Raw genomic sequence first — 18,823 nt, 5'->3', positions numbered from 1 at the left:
GCAGGGGCCTACATAAATCAAAGGCTGTGCTGTGGTCTGTGCCCCCCCCCAGGGCAGGCCCCGACCTCCACTTGGCAATGTTGGTTTTTTGGGGGGGAGGGTTAGTGGTGCTAAATGGTAAAGTAAAAACCCCTTGCCATGCCCCCAAGTGTGTTGTTGTGGGTTCCCCCCCCCCGGGCCTGTCAGGGGCCTACATTAAACAAAGGCCTAATGGCCGCCTTGGAGGATTTTCAGTTGCTTGGTTGATGATGGTGTCATTTGGTTTGTGGGTGTGGCTTAGATTTCACAGGAAGGGAGGGGGTGGAGGAGGGAACTATGCCACTTGAGGGCGCTGTTTGACTTGGTGGAAAAGCAGGTCTGTACCTGGGCAGGTGTGCGATTTGAGGGATTTTTGCCCCCAACAACGCTCTAGGAGTGGCCTGGATTGTTGTGTCAAAATTTCAGGACGATCGGTCAAGCGGTTACGGAGAAAAGTGGCAAATGCTATTTCACAATTTTTACATTTTTTATATATATAGATGTCATATAGAGGAGGGTGAAAGGTTGTTTTCTGCTGCTCCAGAGAAGTGGACACGGAGCAATGGATTCAAACTACAAGAAAGAAGATTCCACCTCAACATTAGGAAGAACTTCCTGACAGTAAGAGCTGTTCGACAGTGGAATTTGCTGCCAAGAAGTGTGGTGGAGTCTCCTTCTTTGGAGGTCTTTAAGCAGAGGCTTGAGAGACATTTGTCAAGAATGCTTTGATGGTGTTTCATGCTTGGAAGGGGGTTGGACTGGATGGCCCTTGTGGTCTCTTCCAACTCTATGATTCTATGAAAATGCCTTGCATTACGAAGAGAAATTTCAATTAAGCTTGGAAAATAGTAAATGGACCATTAATGATATCTCTCTTCCCCCTCCTAGTTGTTAATAATTCATTATTATATGCTTGCTGGCCCTACTCTTGATGTCTGTAGGTTCACATAATCTCATCTAGGGCCCAGAGCAAATGCATGCGCAGAAGCACTAAATCACGCTTTGCGCATAAGCGCCGAATCACGGCCCACATGTTCGCAGATGTGGCGCTACGGGTTGCGAACGTGCCTCCCGCATGGATCACGTTCGCAACCCGAGCGTCCACTGTACACTTCGTTGATGGACTGATAAGCTATAGTGGTAGATTGGCAGCCGATGATTTCCTAAATACTGGCATACAAGAAGTGGATAAGCATTTGCAAAGTTTAAATTTCTGACAATGAATAAGGGTGCACTTGCCAGTAGACTTAACCTTTAAACAAATCCTAATTTCTCTGAGTACAATGTGTGGACAGACCCTCTTTCAGGGAGGGGATTTATAAGGAAAGGTTTTTGCAGTAGAGTAGTGAGCTGGCTTCTGAGGGATTGAGTGCATATGTTGAGGAGGATGTGTATAATCATCAAGCTGAGCAAAATAATGCCAGAGCAAGATTCAGACATCTGAATGACAAATCCCTTGCTAAAAGTACTAAAAATTAAAGACAATGGCTGTTAGTGTGTTAGTGTTAGGTTTCGTCAGAGGGTCGTCGTGGCTACTCTAGAGTAACTCCCCTTGAGTCCAGTTTGTATTTAAAGACTTTTATTGTGCAAAGTATTTACAGTGCAGAGACAGCTTAAAACATGACCTCTCATTCCGGCAATGGTGTATGTCTGTTCTTATGCCAGCAAAGTAGTCGGGGCACCCCAAAACACCTCCCCCTTGACCTGCGTCACGGTGCTCTCCTTAACTCTTGCGCTGGAAGGAGCGATGCCCTCTCAGTCTCTTCCCTGTCAGGCCAGTGGAAGGGCTCTCCAGCATCCTTGAGCCCCTTCCCGCATCTCTCCTCCCCTGAGCCTTCCCATCGTCCGCATGCTGGTTTCTCTCTACCTCTGAGTCTTTTCCCTCCCCCCTGGCTGCTTCAGACCCACTGCTGCTCCCTGTGCTTGGCGAGGTGGACGTTAGGATGATGGGGGCTGCCTCCCTGTAGGGAGCCACCTTTACAATATGCATATGCAAAAAGCTGGGAAGCTACGGTAGTTGCAAGGGTATATATGCAAAGATGCACAACACACATATAAATGCTACACCATTGCTGGATACTTTGAAGATGGGTAGCATACATGACCAGCACAAACAAAGGGGGAAAACCTCACCCCGACTCATATTCAACTTAGAGCAGGGAATGAATAAATATGAAGTCAATTCAACAAGGCATTCCATACATTTGTAACCTCATGGCGCAGCAGGGGAAAATATGCTTTAAACCTGTAGCAAGTCAATGAGAAATCTTCCCCACTGGTAAGCACAATAGCAGCCATCCAATTCAATAGACATTTATCAGTGAAACCTGATCGAGATAAATGAGGAAGCAGTTGAGCCACAGCCTTCCTCTGCCTGCTGCAGGCTGCCAGATAAAATGGGAACAAAAGCTCCCTGCTGAACCTCCCCCCACCAGTCTCCATTAGCCCCTCGCTGGTGCTTTACTATCTGGGGGCTATGCAACAGTACAGCATGTATCAGAAAGCGGAAAGAAAATAATAAAAAACAACACATGCAGCAGTAAAAAACAACGCAAAATCTGGATTTGCAAGAGACATCCCCCATTTTTCTAGTGATATGACAAGCTTATTATCTGAATATTACTGCATGTGCAAAGAAAAAGGTGACCATTTATGTATTTTGAAATAACTTCCTATCATTCTAGTCTATAGCACTCCAACATTTATTTTATATATTACTGTACATGCAAAATCATATAAAACTTAACTGCCTCCAGGTTCGTTATACTTTTTCAGAATTAATAGTGTTGTATATCACAGTGACATTGTTATGATGCATACAATCTGGTTGCTATATTTAATGTTGGTTAAATTATGCATCATAGCAAGCTTTTGAGATGATGCTCTGCCTTTGTAAATTGAAAGAAATTTTCATTCTTTTTTAATCCTACAACAATTTTTGCACATCAATAAAACTAAGGCAAAAGGAGCTACTCATCCTACTCCAGTTTCTTCTTCCCCCCATGTGACTTTGATGCCAAGACCCTTAAAATCCACAGAGTGATATAGACGTAATGCAGTATGTGGCTTCAACCAGCCTGCTGTGGTAAAATGGGGATTCAATGGGATATTCCTTCTGCAAGGTAATAGCTGTGTTCTGCAATGCACCTAGTGATCACCTATTTCTGGACAGTGTCAGTCTATTTATGGACTATGCCAGCAGTGGTGGGCACAAACCGTAATGTGAATGTGCACCATTCTTGTGCATGCTCCTAAAAAGAATGATTGGCTTATTTGAAGTGTAGATTAATGAATTGGAGACACTGGGAACAGTGGATTGGGTATATCCTCTCACATGACCTCAGGCAGGAGCAAAGACTTGTGGGAGGCAGGCACTTCCTCCTCAAGTTTTTTGGACTCACCAAGCAGCAATGTTTACCAAAGCACCAGAAACAAGAATAGCAGCCTGTCCCCCTTCTTGGCTCATAAATCAATAAAAATAGAAGTGACAGAGTCAATAGGACCCCTCCTAAAGGAAAAAACCCAGTGTGACTGCAGACCATCATAGGGAGGGTTCCACTCTCCCCAGTGTTCCATTCACAAATCTACACTTCAGGTAAGTCAATTGTTCTATTTATTTCATGGGACGCTGGGAACAGTGGATTGGGACATACCACAGCACTTCACAATAACTGGGTGGGTCCACACGGCTGACGCACTGATTACAAAACTTGGTGTAACACTGTATGGCCAAAAGCCACCTCAGCTGAAGGCCTTTGGTCAAATTTATAATGTCTAGTGAAAGTGGAAGGAGGCGGCCAAGTGGCTGCCCTACAAATCTCTATTAAAGGGGCATTAGCCATAAAGGCAGCAGACGTCAAGGCTGGAATGAGCGAAAATATGACATGGGTGGGGCAATTACATAGTATCATAACCTAAGGATATGCACACCCTAATCCATCTAGCTAGCGTAGCTGAAGTGACCTTTGCTCCTAAGGTGGAAGGATGAAAAGATACAAACAAAGAATTCATCTTTCTAATGATTTGAGTCCGGTATATAAACACTTTTAAGGTTCTGTGGACATCCAAGGAGTGCCAACCCTTTTCCAATGTATGTTTTGGATCAGCAAAAAAAGACGGGAGAATGAGTTCCTGTTGAATGTGGAATTTTGAAAGAACTTTTGGTAGAAAGGAGGAATCTGTACGCAAGCCACCTTATCCTTATGGAAGATGCATAAATGCTTTGCTACCGACAAGGCTGACAGTTCTGAAACTTGTCTTGTTGAAGTCATTGCAACCAAAAATAGGACTCCAAAAGAAAGGTTCTTTAAGGAGATTTGTCGTAGTGGTTCAAATGGAGGCTGTTGCTGTGCCAACAAAACAGAATGCAAGTTCCACAATGGAAAACGGTGAGTCACTGGAGGATGCTATAACATAGTTCCTTTGAGGAAACGTTTGATTAGCAGATTTTGTGACAGTGAAGGATGGCCAGCAGAACTTAAAATCAAAGAAATGGTGGAAAGGTGACGTAGGGCATTTTGCAGACCATGTTGGAGATAGCGGAGAACATCTGCAACTGTTACTCTGTGTGGCCATAGATGAGAAGCTTTACACCAGGAAGTAAAGGCTGATCACGTTAATTGATAAATGTTTTGTGGACGGACATCTGGAAGCTAGAATGGTGGAGATAACATTCTTATCCAGACCACGAGATTTCAGTCTATGGCGCTCAAATGCCGTGCAGTCATCTTCAACCATTGTGGGATTGAATGAGTCAATGGTTCCTGTAAGGGACAAAAGGTACAGAAGCCCCCCTCCCATCCTGAGGAGTAGTAGCTCCTCCCCCAGCACCAGCGGCGAGGGGTAAGAGTCCAGTGGGGAAGGAGGAAGTAGGGGACAGGGCTCCGGCAGGATGGCGGAGCCTCTGCTGCGAGGTAGACAGGAAGAGACAGAGAGGGAAGAGGGGGAGAAGGAAAACATGGAAAGGAGAGCCTGCCTCCCTCCAGTTCAGGAATTACGCAGGCAGAAACGGGGGAGGAGATTTGGAATGCCCCGTCTCTTATGTTGGAAGAAAACGCGGGAACCCCCATTCCAGGGTTCTGTGTGAGACTGAAAACATGTATCCTGTACAGCTCTAGCACTGTAAATAGACTGCACATAATAAAAGCATGAAAAGGCAACGGTGTGGAGAATCGTTACTCTAGAGTAGTCACAACGCACCCTCTGTGACAGTTCCTAACAAAGTACGGAACAATACGGAAGATGAAATGGTGGGGCCACTGAAAGAGCCTGAATCTCTGACAGCCAAGGCCTGCGGGACCAGAACAGCGCAACAAGAACCACCTGAGCTTTTTCCAGCCTGATCTTCCAAAGGACTCTTGGAATGATGGCTTGAGGAGGGAAGGCATAAAAGAGTTCCTTCAGCCATGTTGTCATTAGGGCATCCCAGGCATCTGCTTGGTTGTCTTGGAACCTGCTGAAGTAATGGAGTAGCTGACAGTTTAGCTTGTGAGCAAAGAGATCAACTTGTAGAGGACCCCAGTAGTGTTGAATCTGAAGGAACACCTGTTCGTTGAGTTTCCATTCCCCTTGATTTACCTGGGATCTGCTGAACCAAACTGCTTGCCGTCACCGGCGAGGCTAAGAAGGTGACACTCAGGCCCAATTGAAGAGAAAAGCTGATTCTTTCTGGAGAGATTCCAAATGGGTGTCTCCTTAACGAGATATGTGGGCTTTTGTCGTTGAGTTGTCAGTTTGAAGGACGTGATGGAGTTGAAGATGAGAGAAGCAAACAATTGCCAGTCTGGCTGCTCTCAACTCTAGACAATTGATGGAGTGAGTGGCCTCCACAGGCCTTGAGTGTAGAGAGATTGACAATGGGCACCCCATCCTTGTAAACTGGCACCTGTGGTTAACTGAGTGTTGCACGGATTTCTGAATGAGTGCCTTGCCGAAGATTGGAGGTTTGCACCCACCACAGAATGAGTTGAGGAGATAAAGAGGGTGATGTGCAAATGGAAATGAGCCTGTTGAAGGGACGTTGCCCAGAGGAGCCGGTAGTCTAGGAATGGATGCCTTGTAGACGCAGGTGTGCCACTAGGGTGATGATTATCTTCGAGAAGAGGCTAGACCAAAAGGGAGAGCCCAGAACTGAAAAATGATGCTCGCCTATGGTGAACCATAGATACTTCGGTGATCTGGATGCATTTGAACATGAAGGTATGCTTCTTGAAGAGTGGTGGATGAGAGAAAGTCGCCTATGTGAAGAGCCTCCCTGGTGGATTTTGAATTTTTTGTAAGCAACACAACAATTTAGGAACTTCAGATCGAGAACCGGCTGGAATTTTTTGTGACCTTTTTTGGGTACAATGAAGAAAATTGAACAGAGCCCTTGGAAGTGTTAGTTGACTGGAACTGATCCAATCGCTCCCATTTCCAGGAGATGACTTGCACATTTCCAAATTGCTGCCAAGCGGGGAGGAAGTGGGATAGGCAACCTCCTACTTGGGAAGAAACCCTGTCATTGGGTTCTCCTGCTTGTTGAATTTGGAGTTGGAGGAAGGAAGGCACTGGAAGCCCTGGCAGACTTGCGGCCTCTGTCTGAATGACTGTGACTTAATCTAAAACCTCTTTGTCTATTTCGGTTTCTAAAGGAACGAAAGGATTGAGCTTGTGAATAAGGAAAGGAGCGTCTGGACATATCCCTTTGAGATAATAGGATTTTTCCTTAGACTCAATCAAGAGACATCTTTGAGAGCAGCTTCCCCAAACAAGTAACCCCCAGTAAAGGACACAGTAGAGAGGTTTACTTTGGACGCGGCATCAACATGCCAGTTCTTAAGCCAAAGTGTGCAGCATGGTGCTATTTTAGGCCATAGTGCTAGTTGTAAATTGTGTGTCTTTGCCACTCATACAGCCTTCCCAAAGAGCCTTCCAAACTGAGTTTGGGTCGGGGCGTGCGCGTCTGCCTGCCTGCCTGCTCCCCCCCTAACTTTCCCCTCCCGATTCATGGAAGCCTGTATGAGTGGCAAAGGTGAAGAAGGGGCCAGCGCACAGTGTCATCAGAAACCAGGGCAGGGATTGCCCAAACTCTCTTTCTCCTTCTACCCCGAGGTGTGCTGCCTTAAGGGACCTCCTCGCGAGTCAGCCCAGTGGCTCCACTGAGCACGCTGTTGCTGATGTGGACTGGCAGCGGCTCCCTGGGGTCTGGGGAAGGAACAGGCTCCCTCTCCCCCCCCCAGCCCTTCCTGGGGGTGCCATCTGTAACGGATCAAGTGACAGCGCATCTTTAGGAGGCGGGAAGGTGCCCGGTTTAAAAAGGAGGGAATAACCGTTTTGGCAGTTGGAAGAGGGAGAGGGGGATTGTGGGGACGAAGAGGGAAGAAGAAGGGTGTGGGGCCAGGATAGCGGTGGTTTAGGTTAGGCTCTGAAAGAGTTAATGTATAACTGTAACTAAGCTTGTAAACCTATGCATTGTTAAGAAAAGAAAAACCTATGTTCTCAAGAAAATAAAATTCATCTTCTTTTTGTGCCAAAGAGTATCATTTTGGTTATTCCAGCAGCGTATTAAAACTCACAGAGGTGGAGACTCAGAAAAGGGCAAAACTTACCTAAGGAAAAGGGGATAGTTTGTGTCCTAGAGTCACACAGGAAGGGCAGCATGGTGAAAACCTAGAGTGCCACAAGTTTGCCAGGGTGATATGGCAGACTGATACAGTGGGGATCTGAGTTGAGGGAGTCCCTGTTCTGTAGGCAAGAGGTTGTTCACTCAAATAGCCCTGAGTGTTTGTGAGATCAGGCCACGAAAGCTGGAATTAGACTCTCTTTACTGAGAAGCCCAGAATTGAGGGGTTTATTTTAAGGTGTAAGGAATTGAGTGGGGATTGCTTTACCCCTGTACCCTTTCGTCTTATAATCTATCGGCAATGTCGGCGAGGGGGTTCGTTGCACCATCCTCCACAGGGTACGTTGATGCTTCCAGTTTAGAATATGAGGGAGGGAGGGAGACGCAACAGAAACTCTGAGAGAGAAGAAGAAGAAGAAGAAGAAGAAGAAGAAGAAGAAGAAGAAGAAGAAGAAGAAGAAGAAGAAGAAGAAGAAGAGTAGTTTGGATTTGATATCCTGCTTTATCACTACCCGAAGGAGTCTCAAAGCGGCTAACAATCTCCTTTCCCCTCCTCCCCCACAACAGACACCCTGTGAGGTGGATGGGGCTGAGAGACTTCAGAGAAGTGTGACTAGCCCAAGGTCACCCAGCAGCTGCATGTGGAGGAGCGGAGACATGAACCTGGTTCCCCAGATTACGAGTCTACCACTGTTAACCGTATATTCTGGCGTATAAGACGACTTTCTAACCCCTGAAAATTTTAACAGATGCTAAAGAAAGAGGTGGTTTCTCCCTGCCAGATTTGAAGTTATATTTTGAAGCTGCAGCCTTTTGTTGGATGAGAGATTGGTTTTTGTTAGAAAATGCTGATGCATTAGATTTGGAAGGTCATGATAATGTATTTGGATGGCATGCATATTTATGGTATGATAAAGTCAAGGTCCATAAAGGTTTTTAAAGCCATATTATTAGAAAATCCTTGTATAATGTATGGAATAGATATAAAGATTTGCTTGAACAGAGACACCCAGATGGATTTCACCTTTAGAGGCTAAGATGCAGAAAAGATTCAATATGGAAACCAAGTGGTTAAAGTATAAAGATATTTTGGTGGAGGAAGGAGAGTATATTAAATTAAAATCTTATGAAATGTTGAAGAATAATGTAAATGATTGGTTACAATATCATCAAATTAATGAAGTGTATAAAATGGATTAAAAAGTTGGTTTTCAAATGAAAAAGTCTAAATTGGAGACGGAATTGTTAGAAACAAAAAAAAAGAATCTCTCAAAAATGTATAATTTATTGTTGGAATGGCATACGAAAGATGAACAAACGAAATCAGTAATGATTAAATGGGCAAATGATGTGGGACATAATATTATGGTGGAGGATTGGGAAAGGTTGTGAAAGAAAAATATTAAATTTACCGCATGTAGCACTTTAAGAGAAAATATGATGAAAATGATGTATAGATGGTATCTTACACCAGTAAAATTATCTAAGATTTATCATAAACATGACAACAAATGTTGGAAATGTAAAAAACAAGAAGGAACCTTTTACCATATGTGGTGGACTTGTCCCCAAGTAAGAGACTTCTGGGGAAAGATTTATAATGAATTGAAAAAAGTGTTGAAAAACACCTTTGTTAAGAAACCAGAAGCCTTCTTACTTGGGATAGTTATAGTTACGAGAGGAAATACCCAAGAAAGATGTTACATTTTTTCTGTATGCCACAATAGCAGCAAGAATATTATTAGCTAAGAATTGGAAGAATGAAGAATTACCAACAATAGATGAATGGCAGAAGAAGACGATGGAATTTATGAAACTGGCAGAGCTAACCGGGAGACTCCGAGACCAGAGGGAAGAAGAGATGGAAGAAGATTGGAAAAAAATTAAAGCGTATTTAAGAAATAATCGTATTAATGGAAAGAATTAATAGACATTTAGGAGGTACAGGGAGGTTGTAGAATTAAAAACTGTTTAGATAAATATTGATAGTGAGGTGTAGTTATAAATATGCAATAAGTGCGAGATTTTGTGATATGATATAAAATAAGATTAGAAAAAGAATAGTTATATGGTCAATAAGGTAAAAGAATAAGATTTAGAAATTACTAAAGATGATATACAATGTAACGCAGCTGGAAGGGACATGAAGATGTCACCAATTTTAGATGAGATATAAATTGAAGCTTTTATATCTTTGTTTTTTGTTTTTTTGCTTTTTTGTATGTTTTTGTTTATGTGTTTCTGTTTGTTATAAAAATAATAAATATATCTGGAAAGGGGGAAATAAAAGCTTAGCCCTACCTCGGAGACTGCCTAGCCCCTTGCAGAAAAGAGGGTTGCTCCCCAGCAAAGAAGTGGAGAAGGGGGGTGTTGGCATCTTGTTCTGGAGGACGGCACCTCCAGGAAGGGCTGGTGGGAAAAGAGGGAGCCCGAAAGGAACGGGCTCCCTCTTTTCCCACCAGCCCTTCCTGGAGGTGCCGTCCTCCAGAACAAGATGCTGCCAGTCTGCATCGGCAACAGAGCGCTCGGTGGAGCCACTGGGCCGACTCGCAAAGAGGTTTCTAAAGGCAGTGCACCTTGGGGGGAGAAGGAGGCCGAAGGCACACCGATAATCTCCACTCTTCGAGGAGGGAGGCATGCGCAAAGCAAAAGGAAACTCAATCCGATTGGGCTCACTGCCACGGATTACCCTCCCAGCACCCTCCCGTCTCTATCCATTGTGGGAACCTAAGGACAAGTGATGCCCCCCTCCCCTCTCCAAGTCTCAATGTGAGTCTCTCCAAAGTACGCTTTGGCGCACGGCAGCTGGTATCTCTTGTATGTGTCTCTCCCTCCTTCCCCAGCGCTGGGTCCCTCTGCTGCCACTGTCACTGCAGCATCAAAAGCCGTGCTGCTGCAGCAACCACCCCCTCCCCCGGAATTGGGTGTCGCCTGCGCAGCCACCACTCCGGGCCCCAGAGCAACACCAAGCGGCTCAGCCCCAGAAGTGACTGCCGCGGCATTCCCTCACAGGGCGCAGGACAGTGTGCAGTAAGGGTTTTTATACTGGGTAGTAGATTGCAACCTGGTCTATTGCTTTCATTTTATGGATCAATGGCCTCATTAGATAGTAAAATTCATGTCAAATTGCAGTTTTAGGGGTTGCTTCTCATCGTCTGGAACGGATTAATCCGTTTTCCATGACTTTCTATGGGAAAGCACACTTTAGTTTAAGTCCGCTTTGGTTTAAGACTGGACTTCCGGAAGGGATTAAGGTTGTACAGTGGTACCTCGGTTTATGAACACAATTGGTTCCGGAAGTCTGTTCATAAACCGAAGCGAACTTTCCCATTGAAAGTAATGGAAGGTGGATTAATCCGTTCCAGACGATGAAAAACACCCCCTAAAGCAGCAATTTAATACAATTTTTACTGTCTACCAAGATGAGAGAGTCAGTGAGCGCACCTGCTCGCTGTGCATGGAGGCACACTGCCGTGCAAGGCTCATCAAACCTCTCCAAGGCTCACCTGACTCTCAAAAGTGTGCAGGAGGGAAGACTAAGAGGTTGCCTCTCGCTCGCCACGTGTGCCGCTGCCCCTTGTTCCATGGCCCTCCCAGGCCGCCGGCTCGCTTCCCTTCCCAGCCCGAGGTGAGCCAGCCAGAGAGGGCCCTCCATGCCAGCGCGCCAGAAGCAGGAGGCGAAGATGGAGAAAGGCGCTGGCGGCGGCGGCGCTGCTGCTGCTGTGGGAGCGCACGACAGCTGAAGCAGCCACAGGCTCCCTGGGCCAGCCGCCTCCCGCTGCCGCCACCCTGCCGAGGGTCCTCCTGCCTCATGGCCGTCTGCGGCGTTTAAGCGGTGGCCATGGCCGCCGCCCTGGAAGGCAGCGAAGGCAGCAGTGGTGGCGAGGTCAGCTGCCGCCACTGTCATAGCGGGCGCCGCCGGGGCTCGAGCGCCAGGAGAAGCGGGCCATGGTGTTGCGCCTCAAAGCGGCCCTCAGCCTGAGCGCAGATGAGAGCGAGGCCATGGCGGGTAAGCACACCTCGCTCTCATCTGCGCTCAGGCTGAGGGCCGCTTTGAGGCGCAACACCATGGCCCGCTTCTCCTGGGCGCTCGAGCCCCGGCGGCGCCCGTCATGACAGCGGCAGCAGCCTCTGAGGCTTCTCAACACAGCAACCGCGACGCAGCTTTGGCCGCCGGGCTCCTTCGCTCTTGGCCCTCTCGGCTCCGCTTTCCCCTCCCTTCACTGCCTCTCGCGATAGCCGGGAAAGCCTCCTCGGCTCGGCCCAGGGACGCAGCGTGGCTTGGCTCGGCGACTGGGACGCAGCATGGCTGCTGAATGACCGCCGCTTGCCCGCCACAGCCTCGCTCTCATCTGCACTCAGGCTGAGGGCCGCTTTGAGGCGTGACACCGTGGCCCGCTTCTCCTGGGCGTTCAAGCCCCGGCGGCACCTGCCATGGATGGTGCTGAGCCCGGCGAGCGGCGGAGGCGCCAGGGGAGGTAAGTCGGTGTCGGAGGCGCTGGCGTGGTGCCGCTGCCTGCTGGTGGGCGGCGAGCTGTGGGACAGCTTTGTGCTGTGTGGCCTGGTTTGGTCGGCCAACTTCGTGGCCTACCGGTGCCGGACGTGTGGTGAGAGAGGAGACATTTGTCTAAGGCAGAGGGAGGGGAAGCGTGAAGGCACTGGAGTGCTTCCGTGGCTGCGGTCTAGTCGCGGACACTCCGATGCCTCCGCGGAGGCCTCGGAAACCTTGGGTTACTTACTTCCGGGTTAAGATTGTTCGTAAACCGAAAGTTCGTAACCCGAGGTGTTCGTAAACCGAGGTACCACTGTAAACCAAAGTACCACTGTATAAATATTTACGCAAGACTCAAAGACAGGAGTTAAACTGCTAAAACTAAGGAAGACTAGATAAAATAAAGCAACAATAAAATGAGATCAAAATTCAAAACGTCTTTGATCCTGCCTGAGGTCATGTGAGAGGATATACCCAATCCACTGTTTCCACGCCTCATGAAATAAATGTGTAGAAACACCTGTTGATGCTACAAGCTAAACCACCATTCAGCTTTTTGTCTGAACTTGACCCTGGTGCAGATGCAACACCAAGCCCCACTATAGTTTGTTTCCCAACAGCAGCAGGAGTTGAGCAAAACACTTGTGATTTCAGTAGCATGCATCAGCATTTAAATCAGTTTAACTATGGTTTCATGACAGGCAGACCAGGAATGGACTTCTAACCACAGGAATGGAAAACCCTGCATGCTTTTTCAATGGCATGGAAGTAGCTGTGGACATGCACATAGATATGCACATATATTAAGGTGTTCTAACATTCAGCCAGGAACACAGGAAGAGCAAGCAGATTGCTTCATATGCAGAAGTAGAATTTGTAGGAAGCAAACCTACAATAACTAAACAATAGGAATTGCTAGTGTTCTCCTGAGCCAAGCTTGAAAAAGAACTTTGAGGGTTATAAAAGCATGCCTCAAAAGAAGAGGATATTAGAAGACTGCCAAATTCTCCTTTGGGAACTTATAGAGCCATCTGTTTCTCTGGAGGTGGAGGGAAGGCTTCCAAGATGATGATAACCTTTCTGAACCTTCAGAAGAACTCGGGAAATTTCTGTGTTTATCCCAGGGGTGCTTCTCTACTTTCAGAATTTCAGTCAATGTGGGATTTTATACGCATTTTAGTCTACAGCTTTAAGAGCTGTGAGTAGAAAGACTAAGGTGTATGAAACAATGAAGTTCAGAATTGGGAGCCAAGCCAATGAAAAAAATGCACAACAGCTAAAGCAGGTAAAGGCTACGTGTTTCTGTGAAATGATATTCACCAATAATTGATCCTAAACTAGCTATTTCTAGTTGTACTGCTTAATGAGTTTTCATCACAAATTCATCATAGGCTATCTCAGGAAGGTAGCAGCAAATCTGGGATTTTAGATTGATATAAAATAGAAATAACAGACCTCAATTTTGTCCGTTTTGGCATCTCCCCAGTATATCTTGTTTTCAACATAATCCAGAGCCAAGCCATTTGGCCAGCCAAGAGAAGTATTCACCAACACAATTCTGTCTGATCCATCTAATGCAGCTCTCTCAATCTTTGGATTCTCTCCCCAGTCAGTCCAATACATATAGCTGTTAAGGAGAAACAGAAATGTTGCAATAAAATGCTATCATCACACACACAAATAGTCATTTGTTTGTGTTTTAGCAGGGTTGATAGGAATTTGGGCTGTGACCCTTGCTTTCTTTAGCTAAACAGATTCACTGAAACAGATTAGTTAATTTAAACTGCTTTGCAATCTGATGAAAATTTCTCATAAATGTATAACCTAAAAGTGTATAAGCATTGAGCATTGTGTGGTCATCACTATGAACACACAGAGTTATCAAGAACTAGATGCAGTTCTTTCACTTTTTTAACACACGAGAGATGGGGGGGGGGACCTCTCACAAATGGAAAGTAAAGTGTTTTAAATAGAACAATATTTAATGCTTACATGCTGAGACTTACATCTGCTTATGTTTACATTTTAAAAGAAAGAAAGAATAAAACTGCATATAAAGTATATGGAAGATCAAGTGAGTAGCTATTCAAACACTAACTGAAAAGTAATTCAGGGGCTTCCGGTCCGTCGCGCTGGTGGAAAAAGGACGCAGGGACTTCACGCTCTGAAGTCCCTGGCTTCGGGTAGAGAGTCCCGGTGACATAGCGCCCAGCTGTTTGCTCCGGACGCAATTCCTCCGCTGCCCAAGAGCTCCGTAGAGCGATCGAGAGCCAGCGGAGTGGAGTCGCGGGAGCCATTTTTGGGTTTCATCTTACCTCCTTGAAGTGAAGCTCCAAGTCCTCAGCCTGCAAGCGGCGGATTCTTCCAAGAAAATAAAAGACTTTTACAAAGTAAGTCAAATCTCTATTTGGACTTTAAAATTTCAATTCTGAAGATAGGAAGAGATTTTAAAACAACGGAAGCCGATCTCTTCCAAATGGTCAATCGGGAGGCGCATTAAATATCCTCAAGCCGAAAGGGGAAGTTTTTTCTAGATTGTGGACCCGAGAGAATGAAAGACTTTACAAAACCTTCCCAGCCCCCGGTGTCGATACCCCTTGAGGTTCAGCAGTAACAAGGGGGAAGACGTTTTGACAGCTGTCAAAAGCTGTCAAATTGTTAAAAGGATTAAGAAAATCGATTTTATTGTTGTGGATTATAAAAACTGATTGAAGAGGATTCAGAAGTAATTTAAAGGGAATTTAAATTGGAACTGTGATGAAGTTAAAGACAAAGGAGAAGATCAGCCAAGATGGAGCCGACAACGTGGTAGAGAGGAATTTTCCAGTACCCTTCAGCCCTTATCTATGGTCTGCCTGTGGTTAAGTGAAGTATGAAAACAAAGTTTTCTCGAGCCTTCCAGGAGGCTGTGCTGAACTACTTTCAAATATGGGAAGATATTTACAAGGAACGGCAATGTTTGAATCCAACAGCAATGAAGAATGAGGCGCAAGATCAAGATTTAGAGGACAATTTTGAGACTGAGACTGTGTGTGAGGAGCAACAATTTGATAACTTGGAGACTGATTTGGACCAAAAAAAATATGTGTTGGATGAGGAAAAACAAAGATTTGAACAAGGAGACGGGGCCGACAAGGAGAAGCAAAGTGAAGAGAAGATTGATGGAAATGAAAATCCTGGAGGGACTGAAATGTGGAATGGAGTTAGTGAGGGGGGGGGGATAGGCAGGAAGAGGGGGGAGCAAAGGACTGGAAGTGGAAGTGGGAAAGAACTGGTGTGGGGTGAAAACTTTAGTTTAAGGTTACTTTTTTGGTTGATGAATGACGGTTTCTGAATCTTGGCCTGCTAAAGGATATGCTGATCCAATTGGGGGAAGGGACATTGGGAGGGGGGAAGGAGAGAGTTTTAAAAGTTTAGGGTTAAGAGTTTTCTGGAGGGAGCAGAAGAATGGCTGAGGAAATATGTTAGAGTTTATTTTTAATATTTTTAGTGATCAGACAGGTGTCTGGGTAGAGAACTGCCTGTCTCCCTCTCTTTACTCTTTGCATCCAGTGGCAGGGGGTGTTTTGAGGGGAGGGGGAGGGGTGGAAGGAAACCCAGACAAAAAAATGGAACCTTTTGACTGCTGAACCCCTCGGGTTACCCTAGTGGCAGGAGGGGACTCGGAGGGGGGCAGCATGAAGAAGGAGGAGGATTAAGTCAATATGATAAGAATAAGATTTTGAATTAGAAAAGAAAATCCGCCATAATTAATTGAAGAAGTTAGGAAATCCAGGAGGAAGAGAACTGGGGAAGCCACAAGCAAACTGTTAAGAGAATAAGACTTAGAATTTATATTTTTTCTTTTTTCTTTTTCTTTTTTCCTCTTTTTTCTTTTTTTTTATCTGTTGTTTTGTTGTTAACTAAAGTGTTATATTGGAGAATTAGCTGGGGGACAAACCAAACCTCAGAGATCCTCCGCCCCTGTCCTCTCAGTGGCAGGGGGGGGGATGAGGGGGGAGGAGGGAGGGGGGAGGTCAAACCCAGCTTAAAATGGACCCCTTTGTTTCCCAATGCCCATGGGTATCACTGGTGGCAGAAGTGGTCTTGTGGGTGGAGGGCAAATGAAGGGACTGAGCTTATTTTGTATGTTTTGTATGTTTTGTTTCTATAAAAATCAATAAAAATTATTATATAAAAAAAATGAAAAGTAATTCAGGAATTACACCATATTGTCCTAAAACATGGTCAACATGTCAACTATTGAAAAGGTTCAGGGCAATTTAAAATCTTTTCATGTTGTAAGCCACCTTGAGGATGATTTTAACTATGGAAAGGCAACATACAAATGAAATGATTATTTAAAACTGATCAAAATAATTTAAAAAAGAAAAAATACATAAATGTTAAAATTTTGTTAAACCACTTTAAGAGATTTATTACGATAGAAAACAGGGAACTCCCGATTTAGGTGCGTCCAAATGAGGTGCGACCACACGCCCCAAAGACATCATGAAAAGGGGTGGGGCAGGCTTAACGAGGAGTGCCTGCATATTAAAGCATCCCATATTCCAGAAAAACACCTGGACCTACAGAAACAGTGTATCGCCAGACTTGCCGATTGTGTAACCAGATCAATTCTCTGTCTGGACTTTTCTGGTCCTGTCTCTTTACAGACTCCGCCAATCATTTGTAGATTGATTGACTGCTAGAACTATTTAGGAAGCTGACTAGGAAACATAGTTCACATGAAAAATCAAAGCTGCCTCTCTCTAGAAAGGGGGCTCTTTGATTATCCAAATCTCTTGCTTAGTTCAGTCATGTCAGCTACTTATCACTATTTACCAGGACTCCCACAGAAGTAGCTGAGGTCTGTAAGAAGGCCCAGTGCTTCTGTTGCTGTTTCCACTGTAGGATAGTCCTCCGCTTGCATCTCAGCTAAGTGACTGAGATGCATAACAGTGTATTGTGTCAGGGGACTGACAAGCTATTTGTAAACACAGTGGAAAGCCTTTTAGAATGGATGTGACCTTGAGGTCTCCAACTGCTTACCCTTAGTGTGCATGCATGCACACGAAAGCTCATACCAAAATAAAAGACTTAGTTGGTCTTTAAGGTGCTGCTGGAAGGAATTTTTTTAATTTTGCTTACCCTTAATCTAAGTAATGCAGAACTGAGATATCTGTTTCTGAATCAGGGCAAGCTGGAAACCCATGAAATGAATTGGTTTGATATAGCAAATGAGTGCATCTTACCCAACCATGGGATCCAAAACTATAGCTCTAGGTTCTTCCAAGTCTTCTGAGATCAAGATCTTCCTCATGGTTCCATTAAGCCTTGTTACTTCAATGCGGTCTGTGCCGGTATCAGTCCAATAAAGGTTACGGGCAATCCAGTCCACAGCAATGCCATCAGGGTGTGCAATTTGTGCTTGGACAATAAACTCACTAGCCGACCCATCAATGAAAGAGCGCCGGATGGCCCTCACCTCATCATCTGTCCAGTAGATGTACCCTTCTACAGGATCATAGTCGATAGCAATGGCATGTCGAATATCTTCCAGTTGCAAAACAATATCAGTGAAATCTGGAGTGTCCAATGATATCCGTCTCAAATCAGTTCTCCGGGCTAATAGAAGCAGCTCCATGGCACCTGTACAGATATATATATGTAGATATTTTAAAAACTTAGCACAAAGATATCCAAATAAATTTGCAGAAGTTCTTACAGTTGTACCATGCCCTTAATCTAAAACGCTCAATGTGTTGAATTTACACATTTTACAAGCAAATAAGCTAGTAAAATGGATTGTCGCTTTCCAAAGACCACCCTGTGAAACTAAACGTTTTTATTTTCAAAAAGTAAAATATTATCATCTCTTGCAGCTACAATACATGAACAAAAGCAGCACCTGTCTGAAAAATTCAGTTCAGAACCTAAAGGAACACAATTCAGAACCACTTAACCATACTTTTTTGGGGGGAGGAGTAAAAATTACAGTCTGTTGCCCCTTCCTTTTCAGCGTTTATACCAAAGTTTACATTACCATCCTTCTAGAACATAGTTACATGCATAGATGTAAATGGTTTCTTTGAATTTCAGCTGCTCACAATTTCAAGTTATCTTCTGTAAACATAAAGCATCTGTGACAAAGAAAATCCCAGGAAAATCAGCTGAATGTTACATGGGTTAACACGTGCACCCAGTAAATGTAGCATGTTGGGGTATTTCCCTGCAGCCAACAAAAATGTAGGATTAAAGGCCAAAAAACCCAGAAAGAAGCTGGGAGGGGGGGGGAATTCAAAGAAATTATTGATTTTTGTCACTGGAATGCATTTCTCTCTTATCCACTATTAATGTATTGGGGTTTTTAAAATGTCTCTCAAACAAATATTGATCCAGAAAAACAGACTTCTTCTAACATCACATCCATGGTTCAATCTGGAGACATTTTAGTACTCCAAAGGTGTGCTGGAATGTAGCCTAAAATAGAAAATCCACCCCAAACAACATTAAGGGAAGGGTGTTTTTGTTACAAGTCTGGAATAGTGTTAAGCATTCAGAAGCTAAGATGAAAAGAGAACTCTGGTATCATAATGATACATCTGAACCATTAAAAATGCATTTACCCACAAATATCGTTCAGGTAGCAGAAAAGCATTTTGAATTTCAAGTCCACGCAGACAGAAGCAAATGAAGAATTTGTAGGCACAGTAGTGTCAGATCCGCCC

General features: G+C 44.8%; 1 protein-coding gene across 3 annotated transcripts in view; it reads right to left on the bottom strand.

The window, feature by feature from the left end:
- LRP6 (LDL receptor related protein 6) overlaps positions 1–18,823 on the bottom strand; it is a 106,299-nt gene that overhangs the window by 41,456 nt on the left and 46,020 nt on the right. For all 3 annotated transcript variants that reach the window (XM_035102240.3, XM_060275147.2, XM_035102241.3), the window contains 2 exons: positions 17,348–17,744; positions 13,569–13,740 (listed from right to left, as the gene is read on the bottom strand). In XM_035102240.3, the coding sequence (XP_034958131.3) occupies positions 13,569–13,740; positions 17,348–17,744 (569 nt within the window). The remainder of the gene's footprint in view (positions 1–13,568; positions 13,741–17,347; positions 17,745–18,823) is intronic.

Source organism: Zootoca vivipara, chromosome 5 (assembly GCF_965207765.1).
Source record: "Zootoca vivipara chromosome 5, rZooViv2.hap1.1, whole genome shotgun sequence".
In the NCBI taxonomy this organism is placed as follows: domain Eukaryota; kingdom Metazoa; phylum Chordata; class Lepidosauria; order Squamata; family Lacertidae; genus Zootoca; species Zootoca vivipara.
This window is presented reverse-complemented; position numbering and strand designations above follow the sequence as displayed.